This window comes from Sander lucioperca, chromosome 2 (assembly GCF_008315115.2).
Source record: "Sander lucioperca isolate FBNREF2018 chromosome 2, SLUC_FBN_1.2, whole genome shotgun sequence".
NCBI lineage: Eukaryota > Metazoa > Chordata > Actinopteri > Perciformes > Percidae > Sander > Sander lucioperca.
This window is the reverse complement of record NC_050174.1, coordinates 44973854-44993616: the sequence shown is the minus strand read 5'-3', so window position 1 is coordinate 44993616 and position 19763 is coordinate 44973854. Positions and strand designations below refer to the sequence as shown.

Sequence of the window (19763 nt, the reverse complement as noted above, 5' to 3'; positions counted from 1 at the left end):
GAGGACGACTGCTTCGGCCTGACGGAGGACATGCTGCTGCCGTGCCCAAAACCTGCACCAGACGCCACCGCCAAGATGGAGGACGAGGAGGACGTCAAGGAGGAGCCAGCTGAGGGGAGGTGGGCTTATTATGTGTAGCATCACTGGCTATGTTTCCATTCACGTTTTTATCTGAATTAAGTGATATCGAATGTAAAATGCCTCATGGAAACAGTCAAATTCTATTGAATTTCATGAATATCGACTCAAATGAAATACGGTCGGTCTCATCGGACTGTATCTTGATCGATATACGGCTGATAAGATAAATAAATAAATAAGATTTATTTATTTATTTAAAATAAATAAATCTAATCTAAAATAAATAATGAATTGCGATTAAGATTTAGGACCGCAAAACAGCATGTGAGGTCATTACTCCCAGGTTTTTATTGGCTTTAAAGCCGCTGGATGGAAACACTCTTTCACCAGCTTTATTAGCACGAGTTCTTTTACCGGGGGGGGGGGGGGATGCAACGCTACCACGCCATGGCCGAGCGGCGTGTAGTTACATGTTTGGAGAGGTGACATCAGGCTACGGCGTAGACGCTGAGGGGTCTGTGGGGGCACGCCGTCGATTCTACGCAGAACTATAAAACCGCCTTTACTTCTTTTCCTCATCATCAAAGTCCCTTTCATACTAATTAGAACTTCTAAATGTCGATATACATATAGGAATATTCATACGTAGATTCTTATGGCGTTTTTCCATTACATGGTACCTGCTCGACTCGCCTCGACTCTACTCGCCTCGACTCGACACGCTGTGCGTCCGTTTTCCATTGCAGATTTTAGTCCCGCCTCAGCGTGGCTGGTCGTTATGCCGTATCGATGCACACACCAGCGCACAAGTATAACATCAGGCCACTTGAGCTTGTTTTACAGTTCTGTGGAGGCTCCACGCAGAGCTTTCTCCGTGTGTGTGTGTAGTTAGGCTACGGTGAAAGCTCTGCTGGAGCCTCCGCAGAACTGAAAACAAGCGGCGCCGCAGTAAATTGCTGTGACCTAACGACACACACACAGAACGTGGAAGGTGTGTTGTTGCCAGAAGACACATTTAGTTTCTAAAGAAGCTGGAGGCAGCAAAAAATACACACAGCTGGCTAAACTGTTTAAAAATAGCGGGTTTGTTCAGGACACCCCCGTCTGTCGCTTTCACATCACCTTTTCGGCTCGCCTCAGCTCGCTGGGAACCTCGACTGAGGAGGTACTACATAAAGTACCTGTTAGCAGGTACCAGGGACTACATAAAGTACCTGTTAGCAGGTACCAGGGACTACATAAAGTACCTGGTAGCAGGTACCAGGGACTACATAAAGTACCTGTTAGCAGGTACCAGGGACTACATAAAGTACCTGGTAGCAGGTACCAGGGACTACATAAAGTACCTGTTAGCAGGTACCAGGGACTATTTATCATAATGGAAAACCAAAAAAGGTGAGTAGAGTCGAGGCGAGTCGAGCTGGTACCATGTGATGGAAAAGCGCCATTAGTTGGGTATAGATCAATTCTGCTAACATTTTTGGTGACAGAAACGTAAAGTACCGTGAAAAGACCGGAAAGTACGTCAGGTCGGAAGTAACTGAATATGGCCAATAGCAGTGGGTGGTGTCCGAACGTGGACACAGTGACGCTAGTAATGGTGCAGTAATGGTAGTGTAGTAATGGTGTAGTAATGGTAGTGTAGTAATGGTAGTGTAGTAATGGTGTAGTAATGGTGTAGTAATGGTGTAGTAATGGTAGTGTAGTAATGGTGTAGTAATGGTGTAGTAATGGTAGTGTAGTAATGGTAGTGTAGTAATGGTGTAGTAATGGTGTAGTAATGGTAGTGTAGTAATGGTGTAGTAATGGTAGTGTAGTAATGGTAGTGTAGTAATGGTGTAGTAATGGTGTAGTAATGGTGTAGTAATGGTGTAGTAATGGTAGTGTAGTAATGGTGTAGTAATGGTGTAGTAATGGTAGTGTAGTAATGGTGTAGTAATGGTGTAGTAATGGTGGTGTAGTAATGGTAGTGTAGTAATGGTAGTGTAGTAATGGTAGTGTAGTAATGGTGTAGTAATGGTAGTGTAGTAATGGTGTAGTAATGGTAGTGTAGTAATGGTAGTGTAGTAATGGTAGTGTAGTAATGGTGTAGTAATGGTGTAGTAATGGTAGTGTAGTAATGGTAGTGTAGTAATGGTGTAGTAATGGTGTAGTAATGGTAGTGTAGTAATGGTGTAGTAATGGTAGTGTAGTAATGGTGTAGTAATGGTGGTGTAGTAATGGTAGTGTAGTAATGGTAGTGTAGTAATGGTAGTGTAGTAATGGTAGTGTAGTAATGGTGTAGTAATGGTAGTGTAGTAATGGTAGTGTAGTAATGGTGTAGTAATGGTAGTGTAGTAATGGTGTAGTAATGGTGTGTTCACAGCGACTCATTTCACAGCTGATCTGGGCAAAAACCTCATCAGATATGAGGAGTTCAGTTAGATTTCTAATGAAAGCTTCCTCCTGGATAGTGCCGGCTCAAGCCCCGCCCCCCTCCACACCTGTGGGCCGCCAGTCAAACGTCCCAACCAATGGTCTTTCTACGCCTCGGTGGAGGAGGTGGATCAGCTGATCGAGGCTCTGAACCCCCGAGGTCACAGAGAGAGCAGCCTGAAGGAGGCGCTGCTGCAGGAGAGAGAGAGGCTGACTCAGCTGCTGGAGAGAGGAGCTGGCAACAAGTACACACACACAGGTACCACACACACACACACACACTCACACACACACACTCACACACACACACAGGTACCACACACACACACACACACACACACACACACACACACACACACACACACAGGTACCACACACACACACACACACACACACACACACACAGGTACCACACACACACACAGGTACCACACACACACACAGGTACCACACACACACACACAGGTACCACACACACACACAGGTACCACACACACACACAGGTACCACACACACACACACACACACACACACACAGGTACCTCACACACTCACACACACACACACACACACAGGTACCACACACACACACACACACACACACACACGTAACACACACACACACACACAGGTACCACACACACACACACACAGGTACCACACACACACACACACACACACACACACACAGGTAACACACACACACACACACACAGGTAACACACACACACACACAGGTACCACACACACAGGTAACACACACACACACAGACAGGTACCACACACACACACACACACACACACAGGTACCACACACACACACACACACAGGTAACACACACACACACACACACAGGTACCACACACACACACACACACACACACAGAGAGACAGGTAAACACTCCTGTGTTTGTCCAGATGATCCGGAGTCGTCCCGCTCTGTCCCACAATGCACTGCTGCAGCTGAGACTGTGATGGAGGGGAGACTGAGAGACCTGCTGCTGGACATCGAGGACCGAATACACCAGGGAACTCTGGGAACTCTGAAGGTACACACACACACACACACACACACAGAGTAGAGTTTAGATTCTCAACCCGAGCCCGAGCCTAGCCCAACCGGACCTCGGGTCGGGCTCGGGCCGTTATTTTCCGCCACATCCCCGGGCCGGGCCCTTGATCAAGCAATTTTTTTTTTTTTTATCCATTACCTTATTATCCTATTTGGGTGGAGAGAAAGCTATGCCATAATCAGAAATATTATATATATATATATAAAAGTAACAAATGTGTACAAAAGTTAGGCTGCAGTTACTAAATGCAGCACTTCATGCGCGGAGTCTCCTCCTCTCACACGCATCACACCGGGAGCTTGAAGATGTAAAGAACAAAAGAAAAACAGGAGAATTACCTTTGAGCGAGTGTGGAGGAAAGTCGGAGGTATGGAAGCAGTTTAAACAAGTCGTGGGCAGTGACAACAATATGTTGTTCATCATTGTTTCTTATTTTTTACGTTTCTTCATTCAGATCATTTGCGATCCGTTCCATTCTGAATAAACTAACAGCAGTTTACAGCTTCGTCCTTGTTGTATTATTCTAAACAGATTCTGAATTGTAGTTGAGAACGTCAGTTATAACGGCCCACGTGTTAAAAAATTGTCTGGTTTAAATCGGGCTCATAATTACAGTTAATGTGTCGGGTCGGGCTCGGGTAGGGTCGGGCTGGATTTTTTTTTTTGGGCCGATCTAAGCTCTACTACACAGAGACACACAAACACACACACACACAGAGACACTCTCTCTCTCTCTGTCTCTCTCTCTCGCTCTCTCTCTCTCTCTGTCTCTCTCTCTCTCTCTCTGTCTCTCTCTCTCTCTCTGTCTCTCTCTCTCTCTGTCTCTCTCTCTCTCTCTGTCTCTCTCTCTCTCTCTCTCTCTCTCTCTCTCTCTCGCTCTCTGTGTGTCTCTCTCTCTCTGTGTCTCTCTCTCTGTGTGTGTGTCTCTGTCTCTCTGTGTGTGTCTCTCTGTGTGTCTCTCTCTCCCACACACCTGTCTCTCTCTCTCTCTCTGTGTGTCTCTCTCCCACAAACCTGTCTCTCTCTCTGCGTGTGTGATCAGGTGATGGACAGACAGGTGTGGCGCTCGGCGCTGGAAGCAGGAAACTACGAGCTGCTGTGTTCTGACGGCAGAGAGAACGGAGGGATGAACGGACGAGTGGACGCCATGGAGGTGGACTCACCTGCCCAGCTGAGAGCCAGAGACAGGTACACACACACACACACACACACACACACACACACACACACACACACACACACACAGAGACAGACACATATACACAGACAGACAGAGACACAATAATGTGTCCTTTTGTTTTACACATTGATAAACGAACTGACTGAACTGGAAAACTAAAGAATTAAGATGTACGGGGATTGAATGCATCTTTTTTCTTGTTAGGCCTCTGAAATCTGAGTTAGATCTCTTTAATCTGAACCCGTTGAACTTAAAGTTACTAAAATGATAAAAACCAGAAGTCAAACACCTGAACATGAGATCAGACACAACTCTGGCTGCAGCTAGAGGGCGCCATCTGCTCGCAGTCTGTCATACAGCGGGTATGCTTCTATGTATCTTAAATCTGTGTGTGTGTGTGTGTGTGTCTCTGTGTGTGTGTGTGTGTGTGTGTGTGTGTGTGTGTTTCTCTGTCTGTCTCTCTGTGTGTCTCTCTGTGCGTGTGTGTGTGTCTCTCTCTCTCTTTCTGTGTGTGTGTGTGTGACAGGCTGCAGGAGCTGAAGTCTGACAGCATGGCGGCGTGCAGCGGCAGCGGGACACCTCAGGTGGTCAGCAGCACGGTACGAGTCCTGGCTCAGGCCCTCGCTCACATTGAGCAAGGCATCGAGAGGCGTTTCCTCAAAGCTCCGCTGGGTGAGTCTCTCTCCAGGAACAGACCATAATACTCAGGAGAAGTCACCTGTTAGCTACATGCTACTGGAACCTAATGGTTTGATTCCCCCACACACACACACACATACACAGGTGATGAAGACTCAAAGAAAGATCAGAAGACGAAGAAGAACAAGAAGAAAGACGAGGACCAGGCCAGTGAAGGTACGACTTCCTGTTTGATAAGAGACTAAATCTAATGAAATTATTCCTAGATTAATTGATTCTGACTGTCTGTCTCTCTCTCTGTCTGCCTACCTGTCTGTCCCTCTCTCTCTCTGTCTCTCTGTCTGTCAGATGGCAGTGACAGTGGTCGGGTCAGTAAGACGGTGTTGGAGCGATGGAGGGAGTCTCTTCAGTCCTGCTCCAGTCTGTCTCAGGTCAGTTCTGCCCTGTTGATCATGTGTAACCGTTGGATACCGTGTGTGTGTGTGTGTGTGTATATGTGTATGTGTGTGTTTTGTGAGATTAACGTGCAGACGTGTGTGTCCAGGTGTTTGTTCACCTGTCCAGTCTGGAGCGAAGCGTCCTCTGGTCTCGCTCCATCCTCAACGCTCGCTGTCGCATCTGCCGACGCAAAGGAGACGCCGACAACATGCTGCTGTGTGACGGCTGCGACCGCGGACACCACACCCACTGTCTCAGGCCGCGCCTCAAGGTACGCTAACACACCCACTGTCTCAGGCCGCGCCTCAAGGTACGCTAACACACCCACTGTCTCAGGCCGCGCCTCAAGGTACGCTAACACACCCACTGTCTCAGGCCGCGCCTCAAGGTACTCCGGACCTTGGTTCAGACTTTCAGGTGTGAAAGCCCCCTGAGACCCAGATAGCAGCAGGTATCTGTAAGAAATGTACTTGCGTTGATCCAGACTAGCATCATGCTAACATAAAACCTGGTCTGTCTGTCTCAGTCGGTTCCAGAAGGAGACTGGTTCTGTCCAGACTGTCGACCCAAACAGAGATCCAGCCGCCTGCCGTCACGTCAGCGCTCCTCTATCGACGACGAGGAGGAGGAGGAGGAAGAGGAGGGAGACGGAGAACAGGAAGAGGAGGAGTCAGAAGAGGAAGAGGAGGAATCGGAGGAAGAAGAGGAGTCAGAAGAGGAAGAAGAGGAAGTAGTGAGGTAAGGGTGGAAATATTTAAATATCGTCCATCTGCACTGAGATCAGGGCTGTCAACAAGTATTAGAAGTTCAAATACAGTGCCTCCTGTAGGATATTTTTCAGCAGTGGGGCAGCTCTGTCTGAACAACCAACCTGTATTTTTGAGGAACTATAGGGAACTTAACATCTACAACAGGTCTACAAAATGAATTTTACAAGAAATTTTAACATTACATGTCATTTAGCTGACGCTTTTATCCAAAACAACTTAAAATGTCTATATATATATCGGAGGTACCACGCCTCTGGAGCTACTAGGGGTTAAGTGCCTTGCTCAGGGACACATTGGTTGATGTATCTCGGTGGGAATCTAACCCAGGTCTCCCTCACCAAAGGCATTCTTCATCAGGAAACCAAGACCCAAAGTCTAGACTGAAACCATTCATAATGAAACTAATTGCATCTTTGCCTCAGTGGCAACGTTAGCAGCCTTGCTGTGTGCATTTTATTCTTCTTGGCTTTTGGAAAAATAGCTTCATGGCTCGGTTCTAGGGGAATTCAGAAAGAAGAGTAGCATAAGCCTCTTTCTCTTCCTAGAATAGGGCTGGGCACCGAACGGCGATACTTTTATGGCACCGAAAAAAATGCCCGGATCCTGTGAGTATCGAAAAATTATTTATCTTTCGGTTCCAAAAGCATCTGAGCGCATAAGTGCAAGCTTATCTGTCCTCTCTGCATATTGACAGAGAGCGGATCACACACACACACACACGCACGCACACACACACACACACACACACACACACACCCCCGCGCACACGCACGCACGCACGCACGCGCACACACAGACACACACCCGCACACACACACACACACACGCACGCGCACACACACAGACACACACGCACACACATATGCACGCACACGCGCACATACAGACACGCACGCACGCACACACACACACACATATGCACACACATGGACACACAGACACACACGCACACACATATGCACGCACACGCGCACACACAGACACATACACACACACACACATATGCACACACATGGACACAGAGACACACATACGCACGCACAGACACACACACACAGTCACAGTGATGCTGATTAAGTGGTTTCAGTTTTTCAAAACTTGATGCAGACAGCGTTCACTGTGATATGATGTTAATGGAGAGGTGAAAGGGGTCGCGGAGCTGTTGACGTTACACTTCCTCTGAGACAAGCAGGCACAGCAGTGGTTTCTCTGCCCTGATGACATCAGATCCTCCTTGGTTCTTCACACCGCGGCCACAGACCTGGGTCTGATTCAGGACCACATATGGAAGTGGTCTCCATCAGATCTGGGTCTGATTCAGGACCACATATGGAAGTGGTCTCCATCTGATTTGAGTGTCCACACTACTTCTGAAGAAGTCTGAGCTGGTCACTTGACCCCAAAGACATCAGATTTGGGCCACTTGATCCTGCAGTCTGAACGTAGAAGTAGTACCTTCACTAGATGTCAGTCTCGTTGTTTTGGTTTGCCCTCTTGTGGACATAAACCACACTAATAGATATTCAAATATATTCAGATCTGTGTTCTTTAGAAGGAATATTCAAATATTCAGCTCTGACTGAGATCAGTCTCAAACAGCTTCTCCTCTTATCTCAACTTCTGCAGCACCAAGAAGAGCCAGGCCCCGCCTGCTAAAGGCAAGACTCAACAGGCCCCGCCCCCTAAAGGCAAGACTCAGACCACGCCCAAAGGTCAACAGGCCACGCCTAAGAACAGCACTGCTGCCTCTGCAGGGAAAAACTCCTCAGCCTCCAAGTCAGTATCTGTTGAATCTCTTTACTGTAGCTGTGATCCAGTAACGGTAGTTAAAGGTGCAGTAGGTAGCCTAAAGCCTGGTTCACACGGCAGGATAATTAGGCCGATTTTAGCCCCGATTCCCCCCTTCTGACAATCTTAAGGATGCTCTGATTATGGTAAAATAATCTGATCAGATATTCCTGCCGTGTGTGGTGTGTTAAGACTGCTCTCGTCTGCTCTGAAGGACGTCGGGACCGCTCCCATCTCAAATCGGGGATATCCAACATGTTGGATTGTTTTGGCCCGATTCCTCCTCGTGTGTGGTGTCCCCCGGGGACAAACGAGCACGCAGCCTGTGGACTGTGGCGTGTAGCCAATCAGAAAGAGAGGTGACGAGGCGGCGAGGAAAGCACCGGGAAACAACATCAAAACAGGCGGCGGCACGGCGCACCAGAAAGTCCGGTGGACGTCGGAGATAAGTAGAGCAAGTATAGTCCATGCTGGCGTTGTCTCCACTTCTTTGACCGTCGCCTTTTCTTTTGATAACGTTTTTTTTTTCGGTTAAAAACAAACTACAAACTATCGCCACTGCATCCTCTTCGTCCGCCATGATTGTTTACTCTGAAGTCACGTTTGATCTCGAGGGATTTTGCGAGATTTCCTGTCTGACCTGGGAATGCTCGGTTCGTGTGTGATGTTGATTTTGCCGTGTGCTGCGCACCACACGCTGTACGACCAAAACTGTTAGACCGTGATTTTATATCGCCGTGTGTGGAGTCTCTCAGGATTGGAGAATCGGCCGACAATTTTAAAATCGTTCCGTGTGAACCAGGCTTAAGTAACTACCTTTCTGTCATATCTGCTGAAACTGACCCTATGTTCCAGTAGAACTACATGAAGCAGGTCATTAAAATAAATCCAGCTCCACCTACAGCCTGGAGAGAGATTTACAAAAATCCACAGCTCCCTGTTCAGATGCACCAATCAGGGCCAGGGGGGGGTGTCTAACTGTTCAGATGCACCAATCAGGGCCAGGTGGGGGTGTCTAACTGCGTGTCAATCACTGCTCATGCACACGCATCCATTCTCCCTTGTGGGGGGAGGGGCTTAGGAGACAGTTTGGGCTTTAGCAGAAAGGGGGGAGGGACTGAGAAGTTGTTGATGTTCAAATTCTTAGGCTAAGTCCTGGATCTTCACAGTCCTCCCTACAGCACCTTTAAAGTTTGTAATCCAGCTTGCAGCTCTGATCAAAGTTCTGTCCAATCCCAGGTCGTCGGGTAAGAAGGCCACGCCCCCCCCAGTGAAGGCCACCTCGTCTGCAGGTAAAGCTCCGCCGCGCTCCGGGAGTCGGAGCAGCGCCCGTCGGAGCAACGAGATCCACAACGGAAACGCCAAAACCTCACCTGGTCAGAGCGAGAACCGCAAGAGACCTCCCACAGGTAAACAACCAATCAGCACACAGCTAACACCTGCTGACAGGTAAACAACCAATCAGCACACACAAACACCTGCTGATAGGTAAACAACCAATCAGCACACACAAACACCTGCTGACAGGTAAATGTTAGCCTACCACTAGCTAGTAGCTGGATTAAACACGGTTAAAACGCTGACAGCTAACTCTAAACGGTGTAAAGTGTGACTGTGTTTTACTGTAGAGGATTCCACACCAGGATGTAACAATCTGCAGCTGCTGCTGTCAGAAAAACACAGACGGTGCGTTCAATGAAACTGGTAATTTACAGCCTCGTGGTGCATTCAAATTTATTGTAAATGTCCTTTTCCTATCTGGTGGTTGTTTTTGTCGTTCATCAGCAATTTACTAGTGAAATAAGTTATTGTTATAGTGTTTACATTATTATTAAACATTTAATTTTGACCATATGGCCTTACGGCCGTCGGCCGTCCAAGGGGCCGTCTGTCTTTATTTTGGCTGATTTGACATGTATAATCGGCGGGGCGGGAACTGCCGGCAGTCAGACTCAATGAGCCATCTGATTGGTGGAGAGCTAACCAGAAACGGGGAGCGGGATGAGCGTGACTAGTAGGGCTGCCACCTCTTAGTCGATTAGTCGACTAATCAGTCGTTTTGGTCTTAGTCGACTAAGATTTCTTTAGTTGATGAGTCATTTTTTATCCTTATTCATGCTTAATTACTCATTTCCAAGAAACTTATGAGCACATTTCTGGTAAACACCAGATTTAAAGTGGTGCTTTTACAGGATTAATTGTGGAGAAAGTCGGTTTTACAGATGGTAAATTAACTACATTTATATTGTGCTTTTCTAGTCTTAATCACCTCTCAAAGAGCACAGCTCTGTCGATTACATCAACTAATCCATTAATCGACAAAATCATATAAGTGTTAGTCGACTAAGAATTTCTTTAGTCGAGGACAGCCCTAGTGACTCAAAATCTGAGTAAAATCTTCTAAACTGACCTTTGTTGATCTGAAATGAAGACAGATTCAGCAGCTGCACGGCCTATTTCTCTCTTCAAATGTTTTCAGAAACACGTTTCGGTGAACTATTTTAGTCCAATATGAGATCATATTCTGAACGAGCCGCCATGACAGTCTCGCTGTGAATTTCTGGAGAAACCAGACCCACGTGACGCGTTCGTCCAATCAGCTGCCGGTTTTCATCTTTTGTGACATGACAGTACACACAGACAGGAAGTTACTCTGAGCTCACTTCTAAAACCTATCTGACTGAACTCCTGTTAAACATCAGTAACGTCTCTCCCCCCTCAGCCCCGCCCCCAGACGTGGCTCCGCCTCCCAAACCCCTCCGACCCGTCCTCCCCCCAGCATCCTCGTCCTCGTCTTCGTCCAGCCGGCGCTCCTCCGGCCGTAACCATGGCGTCCACGAGTTATCAGCCTGTGAGCAGCTGGTAGTGGAGCTGGTCAGACACCCAGACAGCTGGCCCTTCATGAAGCTGGTATCCAGGACACAGGTACACACATATACACACACACACACACACACACACACACACACACACACACGTATGTATGTATGTATATACACACAGGTACACACACACACCCACCCGCAGGTACACCCCCCTACTGGATCCACCTGTCATGGTTACAGATCTACCTGTGTGTCTGTCTGCAGGTCCCTGACTACTATGACATCGTCAAGAAGCCCATCGCTCTCAGCACCATCAGAGAGAAAGTCAACAACTGTGAATATCAGACAGCAGGTGAGAACATCATTATAGTGTGTGTGTGTGTGTGTGTGTGTGTGTGTGTGTGTGTGTGTGTCTGTTAGTAGAGATGATGTAATGGTCTGTTAGCACTGATGATGTAATGGTCTGTTCTCCCCCTCTCTCCCTCCCTCTCTCCCCCCCTCCCTGCAGGTGAGTTTGTCTCTGACGTGGGCCTGATGTTCGGTAACTGTCTCCAGTATAACCCTCGTCACACCAACGAGGCGAAGGCCGGACTCCGCCTGCAGCAGTTCTTCCAATCGGAGCTCAGCAGGCTCGGCCTATCAGAGCGCAGCAGCCCGGCTCCGCCTGCCAAACGCACCCGAAACTGAACCAAACGCACCCTCTGACCTCACCGCCGTCCACTCTGCTGATCGGTCCCTCCAGATGACCTCTGACCCCTGCCGCCAGCAGCCAATCCCAACAGGACTGCAGAGGTCAGAGGTCAGCTGGACCCTCCAGAGCTCCACCGAGCTTCTGGAAACCAGTTCTCAGTTACTGTGAGTTGATGAAACTGTAGATTCTCCTTTACTGCCTTTCACGGACAACATGTAGCAGACATTCCTGTGGTGCTGTAGGACCGTAGAGACAGAGACACCGTAGAGACAGACAGACAGTAGAGACAGAGACACCGTAGAGACAGAGACAGACCGTAGAGAGACCGTAGGGACAGACAGGCAGTAGAGACAGAGACAACGTAGAGACAGACCGTAGAGACAGAGACCGTAGAGACAGAGAGAGACCGTAGAGACAGAGAGAGACCGTAGAGACAGAGAGAGACCGTAGAGACAGAGAGAGACCGTAGGGACAGAGAGACCATAGGGACAGAGAGACCGTAGGGACAGAGAGAGACCAGAGAGACCGTAGGGACAGAGAGACCGTAGGGACAGAGAGACCGTAGAGACAGAGACCGTAGAGACAGAGAGAGACCGTAGAGACAGAGAGACCGTAGGGACAGAGAGAGACCAGAGAGACCGTAGGGACAGAGAGACCGTAGGGACAGAGAGACCGTAGAGACAGAGAGACCGTAGGGACAGAGAGAGACCGTAGAGACAGAGACCGTAGAGACAGAGAGACCGTAGGGACAGAGAGACCGTAGGGACAGAGAGACCGTAGAGACAGAGAGACCGTAGGGACAGAGAGACCGTAGGGACAGAGAGACCGTAGAGACAGAGAGACCGTAGAGACAGAGAGAGACCGTAGAGACAGAGAGACCGTAGAGACAGAGAGAGACCAGAGAGACCGTAGGGACAGAGAGACCGTAGGGACAGAGAGACCGTAGAGACAGAGAGACCGTAGGGACAGAGAGAGACCAGAGAGACCGTAGGGACAGAGAGACCGTAGGGACAGAGAGACCGTAGGGACAGAGAGACCGTAGAGACAGAGAGACCGTAGAGACAGAGAGAGACCGTAGAGACAGAGACCGTAGAGACAGAGAGACCGTAGAGACAGAGAGACCGTAGGGACAGAGAGAGACCGTAGGGACAGAGAGAGACCAGAGAGACCGTAGAGACAGAGAGACCGTAGGGACAGAGAGACCGTAGGGACAGAGAGACCGTAGAGACAGAGAGACCGTAGAGACAGAGAGACCGTAGAGACAGAGAGACCGTAGGGACAGAGAGACCGTAGGGACAGAGAGAGACCAGAGAGACCGTAGAGACAGAGAGACCGTAGGGACAGAGAGACCGTAGGGACAGAGAGACCGTAGGGACAGAGAGAGACCAGAGAGACCGTAGAGACAGAGAGACCGTAGGGACAGAGAGAGACCGTAGGGACAGAGAGAGACCAGAGAGACCGTAGAGACAGAGAGACCGTAGGGACAGAGAGACCGTAGAGACAGAGAGAGACCGTAGGGACAGAGAGACCGTAGAGACAGAGAGACCGTAGAGACAGAGAGACCGTAGAGACAGACACTGAGACACTGAGATGCAGAGAAAAGTAAAAACCACTAAAAGTTCAGCTTCGTACCGACAATTAATTGAAATCAACTTTCATCAGGCCGTTTTTTGTTTTTTCGCTCAGGGACACAAACATTTTTGATTTGAATAAAAACTATTTTCTCAACGCTGGTTTTTACCTAGGCAGAGCGTCACCGTGGCAACAAGGTTTCAGGCTGCATGTGGAAATCTGTTAATGAGCCTTAAAGGGACAGTTCAACATTTAGTCTCATTTAGTCTGAGTCAGGGTGTGTTTAGCTTAGATTAGCTTAGCATAAAGGTCAGACATGAGGTTTTAATGGCTCAGAAATGTGGAACTGTTCCTTTAAAAGAAGAAGAAGCCTGAGCCGCTGTGGCCTCTGTGGATTTGTAGTTTTTGTATTTTTGACTACTGCAACATTTTCTTGCTTTAGGCAGTTTTTCTTTGACTTTTTCTGTGGTGTTAGTGTGTGTGTGTGTGTGTGTGTGTGTGTGTGTGTGTGCGTGTGTGTGTGTGTGTGTGTGTGCGTGTGTGTGTGTGTGTGTGTGTGTGTGTGTGGAGCTGTACACTACACTGGAGCCGCTGCATATTTATTTAGTTCTGCATTGTCTTTATTTATGACTGATAGATGCTTCCTGATGCTGTTTGTTGTTCTTGTGTAAAAATAAAATAACTTTTATAACCAGCTGATGCCTGATGGTCTTCTCTCACTCACACACACACACACACACACACACACACACACACACACACACACAGAGAAAGAGAGACACACACACACAGAGACATACCAGAGAAACACACACTGGTTGAAAGTCTGCAGACCTTCCCTTCAGTGTAAGATGAAAATAACAGCCAAAACAAGTTGAGGTCTGTTTTAATGTCCCCAGTGTTAGCATGGTTAGCTTAGCATTGCTAAGCTGTCCTGATTGACAGGTCCTAAAGCACCTGCCGGGTATCTGGGTGAGTTAGGGTGTCTGGGTAAGTTCAGGGTATCTGGGTGAGTTCATGGTATCTGGGTGATTTAGGGTATCTGGGTAAGTTCGTGGTATCTGGGTGAGTTAGGGTATCTGGGTAAGTTCGTGGTATCTGGGTGATAGAATTTAGATTCTCTGCCCGAGCCCGACCGGACCTCGGGTCGGGCTCGGGCCGTTATTTTCCGCCACATCCTCGGCCCGGGCCGGGCCCTTGATCAAGCTTTTTTTTTTTTTTTTTTTTTTTTCCATTACCTTATTATCCTATTTGGGTGGGGAGATAGCTATACCATAATCAGAAATATTATAAATATATATATATAGGCTATATAAAAGTAACCCGACCCTGGATTTTTTGGGCCGATCTAAGCTCTACTGGGTGAGTCAGGGTATCTGGGTGAGTTAGGGTATCTGGGTAAGGTCAGGGTATCTGGGTGAGTTCGGGGTATCTGGGTGAGTTCGGGGTATCTGGGTTAGTTAGGGGTATCTGGGTGAGTTAGGGTATCTGGGTGAGTTAGGGTATCTGGGTGAGTTCAGGGGTATCTGGGTGAGTTAGGGGTATCTGGGTGAGTTCGGGGTATCTGTATCTGGGTGAGTTAGGGTATCTGGGTGAGTTAGGGTATCTGGGTGAGTTCGGGGTATCTGGGTGAGTTCGGGGTATCTGTATCTGGGTGAGTTAGGGTATCTGGGTGAGTTCAGGGTATCTGGGTGAGTTAGGGGTATCTGGGTGAGTTCGGGGTATCTGGGTGAGTTCGGGGTATCTGGGTGAGTTAGGGGTATCTGGGTGAGTTAGGGTATCTGGGTGAGTTCGGGGTATCTGTATCTGGGTGAGTTAGGGTATCTGGGTGAGTTAGGGTATCTGGGTGAGTTCAGGGTATCTGGGTGAGTTAGGGGTATCTGGGTGAGTTCGGGGTATCTGGGTGAGTTAGGGTATCTGGGTGAGTTAGGGGTATCTGGGTGAGTTCGGGGTATCTGTATCTGGGTGAGTTCGGGGTATCTGGGTGAGTTCGGGGTATCTGGGTGAGTTCGGGGTATCTGGGGAGTTAGGGTATCTGGGTGAGTTAGGGTATCTGGGTGAGTTAGGGTATCTGGGTGAGTTCAGGGTATCTGGGTGAGTTAGGGTATCTGGGTGAGTTCGGGGTATCTGGGTGAGTTCGGGGTATCTGGGTGAGTTCGGGGTATCTGGGTGAGTTCGGGGTATCTGGGTGAGTTAGGGTATCTGGGTGAGTTCGGGGTATCTGGGTGAGTTAGGGTATCTGGGTGAGTTAGGGTATCTAGGTGGCCTCTCATTGGACACATTCCACTGTTTCTAGAAGTTTTCTCCGACATTTCTGTCGCCTTTTTTCGACTTTGTTTAGTCACTTTTTGTCTGTTATTTCAGTTGGACAAAATGATGGTGGTTTTTCCAGGTTTCTTTTTGACGTTTCTGACGTTTAATGTCTGGATAATAAGCGCAGGGTTACAGTGCACGTGGGGGAGTTGCTGAGTGGCGGTGGACTGCTCCCCTCCCTCCTCCTCCTCCCTCCTCCTCCTCCTCCTCCGGTCGGACGGCCACATTCCCCGCTACCTTTCACCCCGGAGAAGCCCCGATCTGACGGATAAGCAGCGCGGACAGAGCCCGGGACAACATGGTGAGAAGCTCCGCGAGACTGTCCCCTCCCGGTCTAAGCCGGGTTACAGAGCCCGGCTCGTGTTTAATCCGGGTCCTGCGGGTCTCCCGTGGACCGTTATGTGGCTCGGCTCTTAGCGTTAGCATGATGTTAGCGTTAGCATGGTGTTAGCATGGCTGCCGCTCGCGCTCCTGTCAGTTCGTCAGTTAGTTACCGTTAGGTCCGTTACTGCGACCGTTATTCGGTCATTACGTCACACAGAAACGCGGGGTTTAATCGGGTGACGTTAACGGAAGGTTTTCTAGTTTTAGCCATGTAACGGTTCTTGTTCCGAGCCGGGTCGAGCCAAGCCGGGCTGGGCCGGGCCTGCCCCCAGGCCGTGTAGCCCGGGGCGGCCATCTTAGTCCCGCTGTGGGCTGACCGGCCCGCACTAGCCGGGACAGACTATCTGACCCCGGCTAAAACACACCGGCAGGACGCGCTAAACCAAACTAAACCAGTTCAGCTAAAGGACTTCATGAGGCTGGATTTAGTCCGGGATAGTTAGAGAGAGAGAGAGACAGACAGGGAGAGGGAGACAGGTAGGCATGCAGAGAGACAGAGAGACAGGCAGAGACACGCAGAGAGAGACAGACCGGCAGAGAGAGAGACAGACAGAGACAGACAGACAGGGAGAGAGAGAGAGACACAGACAGGCAGAGAGAGAGAGACAGACAGTGATTCTGCAGTCTGAAGGCCTACAGGCAGATCACTAGTCTCATTAACTAACTAGCTAACTAACTAAACAGTTGAACCAGCAGCTGCAATGATTCATGTCAGTGTCAACTATTAAATTAATCTCCAAATATTCTGATAATCTATTATTCAGTTTGAGTCATTTAGTTTATGATAAAACAGGTAAACTTGTGTGATGTCAGCTTGTTAAATATGAATATTGTTCTAGTGTCTTCTCTCCTCTGGGACAGGACACTCAATATCTTTGAGTTGTGGACAAATAAGAGGATAGAGTAGAAATATAAAGTAGCATAACATAGAAATACTAAGTATGAATGCCAAATTTGTACTTAAGTAAGTAAGTAAGTAATTTAAAAAAAATCACCATCAACAAACCCACCAGACTCCATGTAAATAATCAGGACTTTTAGCGTGTATAGAGCCAGCATATTTCTACCAGACTCCATGTAAATAATCAGGACTTTTAGCGTGTATAGAGCCAGCATATCTCCACATGTAAATGGGTGAATTAAGGGTTTATTTCAACCAAACCAGAGTGGTGATTGTTGGAACAGTGGAAAGATGAACAAAGACGGCTTTTGATAGTTTGATTTAGTTTCTGTCCACTTTGAATGAAGTGTGTTTCACGATGATAAAAGTCCTGATTATTTACATGGAGTCTGGTGGGTTTGGTGATGGTGATTTCGGGGCTGTTCCATGTTAAACTAAAAGGATCTTACTCTTTAACTAAAAGGTACCGTTAGTTGTGTGTGTGTGTGTGTGTGTGTGTGTGTGTGTGTGTGTGTGTGTGTATATTTCTGTGTGTGTGTGTGTGTGTGTGTGTGTGTGTATTTCTGTGTGTGTGTGTGTGTGTGTGTGTGTGTGTGTGTGTGTGTGTGTATTTCTGTGTGTGTGTATTTCTGTGTGTGTGTGTGTGTGTGTGTATTTCTGTGTGTGTGTGTGTGTGTGTGTGTCAGTTACACTGTGCTGCGTTTCTATTGGTGGTCTGAGTCTGTGCTGTGTTTCTGTTGGTGGTCTGCAGGCGTCAGGCGTGACCGTGAATGATGAGGTCATCAGGGTGTTCAACGACATGAAGGTGAGGAAGTCTTCGTCCCAGGACGAGGTGAAGATGAGGAAGAAGGCGGTCCTGTTCTGTCTGAGCGAAGACAAGAAGAAGATCATCGTGGAGGAGGGCAAGCAGATCCTGGTGGGAGACATCGGGGACAGCGTGGACGACCCCTACGCCTGCTTCGTCAAGCTCCTCCCCCACAACGACTGCCGCTACGGCCTCTACGACGCCACCTACGAGACGAAGGAGTCCAAGAAGGAGGACCTGGTCTTCATCTTCTGGTACTAGTACACACAGTACACACAGACCTGGTCTTCATCTTCTGGTACTAGTACACACAGTACACACAGACCTGGTCTTCATCTTCTGGTACTAGTACACACAGTACACACAGACCTGGTCTTCATCTTCTGGTACTAGTACACGCAGTACACACAGGACACTCAGTACCCAGTCTACTACACACAGTACTCACAGTACCCTATCTACTACACACAGTACACACGGTACCCTATCTACTACACACAGGACACTCAGTACCCACTCTACTACACACAGTACTCACAGTACCCTATCTACTACACACAGGACACTCAGTACCCAGTCTACTACACACAGTACTCACAGTACCCTATCTACTACACACAGTACACACAGTACCCTATCTACTACAGAGTACTCTATCTACTACACAGTACCCTATTCTGACCGCATCACTTCCTGTTTCAGGGCTCCAGAGGGCGCTCCGCTGAAGAGCAAGATGATCTACGCCAGCTCTAAAGAGGCCATCAAGAAGAAGTTCACAGGTAGGGACCTGTCTCTCTGACCTGTCTGTCTGACCTGTCTGTCTCTCTGACCTGACCTGTCTGTCTGACCTGTCTGTCTCTCTGACCTGTCTGTCTGACCTGTCTCTCTGACCTGTCTGTCTGACCTGTCTGTCTCTCTGACCTGACCTGTCTCTCTGACCTGTCTGTCTCTCTGACCTGTCTTGTCTCTCTGACCTGTCTGTCTCTCTGATCTGTCCTGTCTCTCTGACCTGTCTGTCTCTCTGACCTGTCTGTCTCTCTGACCTGTCTGTCTCTCTGACCTGTCTTGTCTCTCTGACCTGACTGTCTCTCTGACCTGTCTTGTCTCTCTGACCTGTCTGTCTCTCCTCCAGGAATCAAACATGAGTGGCAGGTCAACGGTCTGGATGATATCCAGGACCGCACCACGCTGGCGGAGAAGCTTGGCGGGAACGTGGTGGTGTCTCTGGAGGGGAAGCCTCTGTGATGTCACAGCGGCGAGCAGAGCGGAGCCACGCCCCCCCCCCCCCTCCCGCTCTGTCCCCGAGGGGTTAGCGTCTCTAGGCCTCTCCGTTTTCTTTTTGTTCGTTTTGCTTTTTCCACGATGAAGGAGATCTCATTAACTTAACGATATGCAAGCCCCTCCCACTTTGTTGTTGCCATGACTTCTGCTCGCCCAGAAGTGACACACACACACTACCAAAACAGGACGGTTGTCTCTCTCTCTCAGCCAGAGTCTGTCTCTCTCTCTCTCTCTCTCTGTCTCTCTCTTTCTCTGTCTGTCTCTCTCTTTCTCTCTCTGTCTCTCTCTCTCTCTCTCTGTCTCTCTCTCTGTCTCTCTCTCTGTCTCTCTCTGTCTCTCTCTCTCTCTCTCTGTCTCTCTCTCTCTGTCTCTCTCTCTGTCTCTCTCTCTCTCTGTCTCTCTCTCTCTGTCTGTCTCTCTCTCTCTCTCTGTCGCTCTCTCTCTGTCTCTCTCTCTCTGTCTCTCTCTCTGTCTCTCTCTCAGCCAGTCTAGTTGTCTCTCTCTCAGCCAGAGTTTTGCCAAAAAGTCGCTGTTGGAGCCAGAAGCGGCCACCTGTGTGGAGCGCTGCCTCCCACACGCCCACGGGTCCTGATGCGTTGGACTTTA

The 19763-nt window shown here is 48.7% G+C and overlaps 2 protein-coding genes across 4 annotated transcripts in view; both read left to right on the top strand.

The window, feature by feature from the left end:
• The window catches only part of baz1a (bromodomain adjacent to zinc finger domain, 1A), a 31380-nt gene extending 19139 nt beyond the window's left edge, over positions 1-12241 (top strand). For all 3 annotated transcript variants that reach the window (XM_035998560.1, XM_035998551.1, XM_035998557.1), the window contains 14 exons: positions 1-119; positions 2535-2755; positions 3416-3546; positions 4613-4758; positions 5277-5422; positions 5534-5605; positions 5738-5820; positions 5934-6098; positions 6354-6565; positions 8224-8373; positions 9625-9794; positions 11108-11310; positions 11475-11562; positions 11719-12241. The exon at positions 1-119 is cut by the window's left edge and continues 120 nt beyond it. In XM_035998560.1, the coding sequence (XP_035854453.1) occupies positions 1-119; positions 2535-2755; positions 3416-3546; positions 4613-4758; positions 5277-5422; positions 5534-5605; positions 5738-5820; positions 5934-6098; positions 6354-6565; positions 8224-8373; positions 9625-9794; positions 11108-11310; positions 11475-11562; positions 11719-11897 (2085 nt within the window). In that variant the 3' untranslated portion in view covers positions 11898-12241. The remainder of the gene's footprint in view (positions 120-2534; positions 2756-3415; positions 3547-4612; positions 4759-5276; positions 5423-5533; positions 5606-5737; positions 5821-5933; positions 6099-6353; positions 6566-8223; positions 8374-9624; positions 9795-11107; positions 11311-11474; positions 11563-11718) is intronic.
• A 3696-nt stretch (positions 12242-15937) lies between these two features.
• cfl2 (cofilin 2 (muscle)) lies at positions 15938-19341 on the top strand. Its single transcript, XM_035998548.1, has 4 exons — positions 15938-16087; positions 17823-18130; positions 18579-18655; positions 19009-19341. Exons 1-4 carry the CDS (start codon positions 16085-16087, stop codon positions 19119-19121), a joined length of 501 nt encoding a protein of 166 aa, XP_035854441.1. The 5' UTR covers positions 15938-16084; the 3' UTR covers positions 19122-19341.
• The last annotated feature ends 422 nt before the right edge of the window (positions 19342-19763 follow it).

What these genes read in the sequence shown, in the direction of transcription:
- cfl2 (XM_035998548.1), top strand. An exon ending in GACCTGGTCTTCATCTTCTG is followed by an intron (nt 18,131 to 18,578) that starts GTACTAGTACAC and finishes TTCCTGTTTCAG; the next exon opens with GGCTCCAGAGGGCGCTCCGC. An exon ending in CATCAAGAAGAAGTTCACAG is followed by an intron (nt 18,656 to 19,008) that starts GTAGGGACCTGT and finishes TCTCTCCTCCAG; the next exon opens with GAATCAAACATGAGTGGCAG.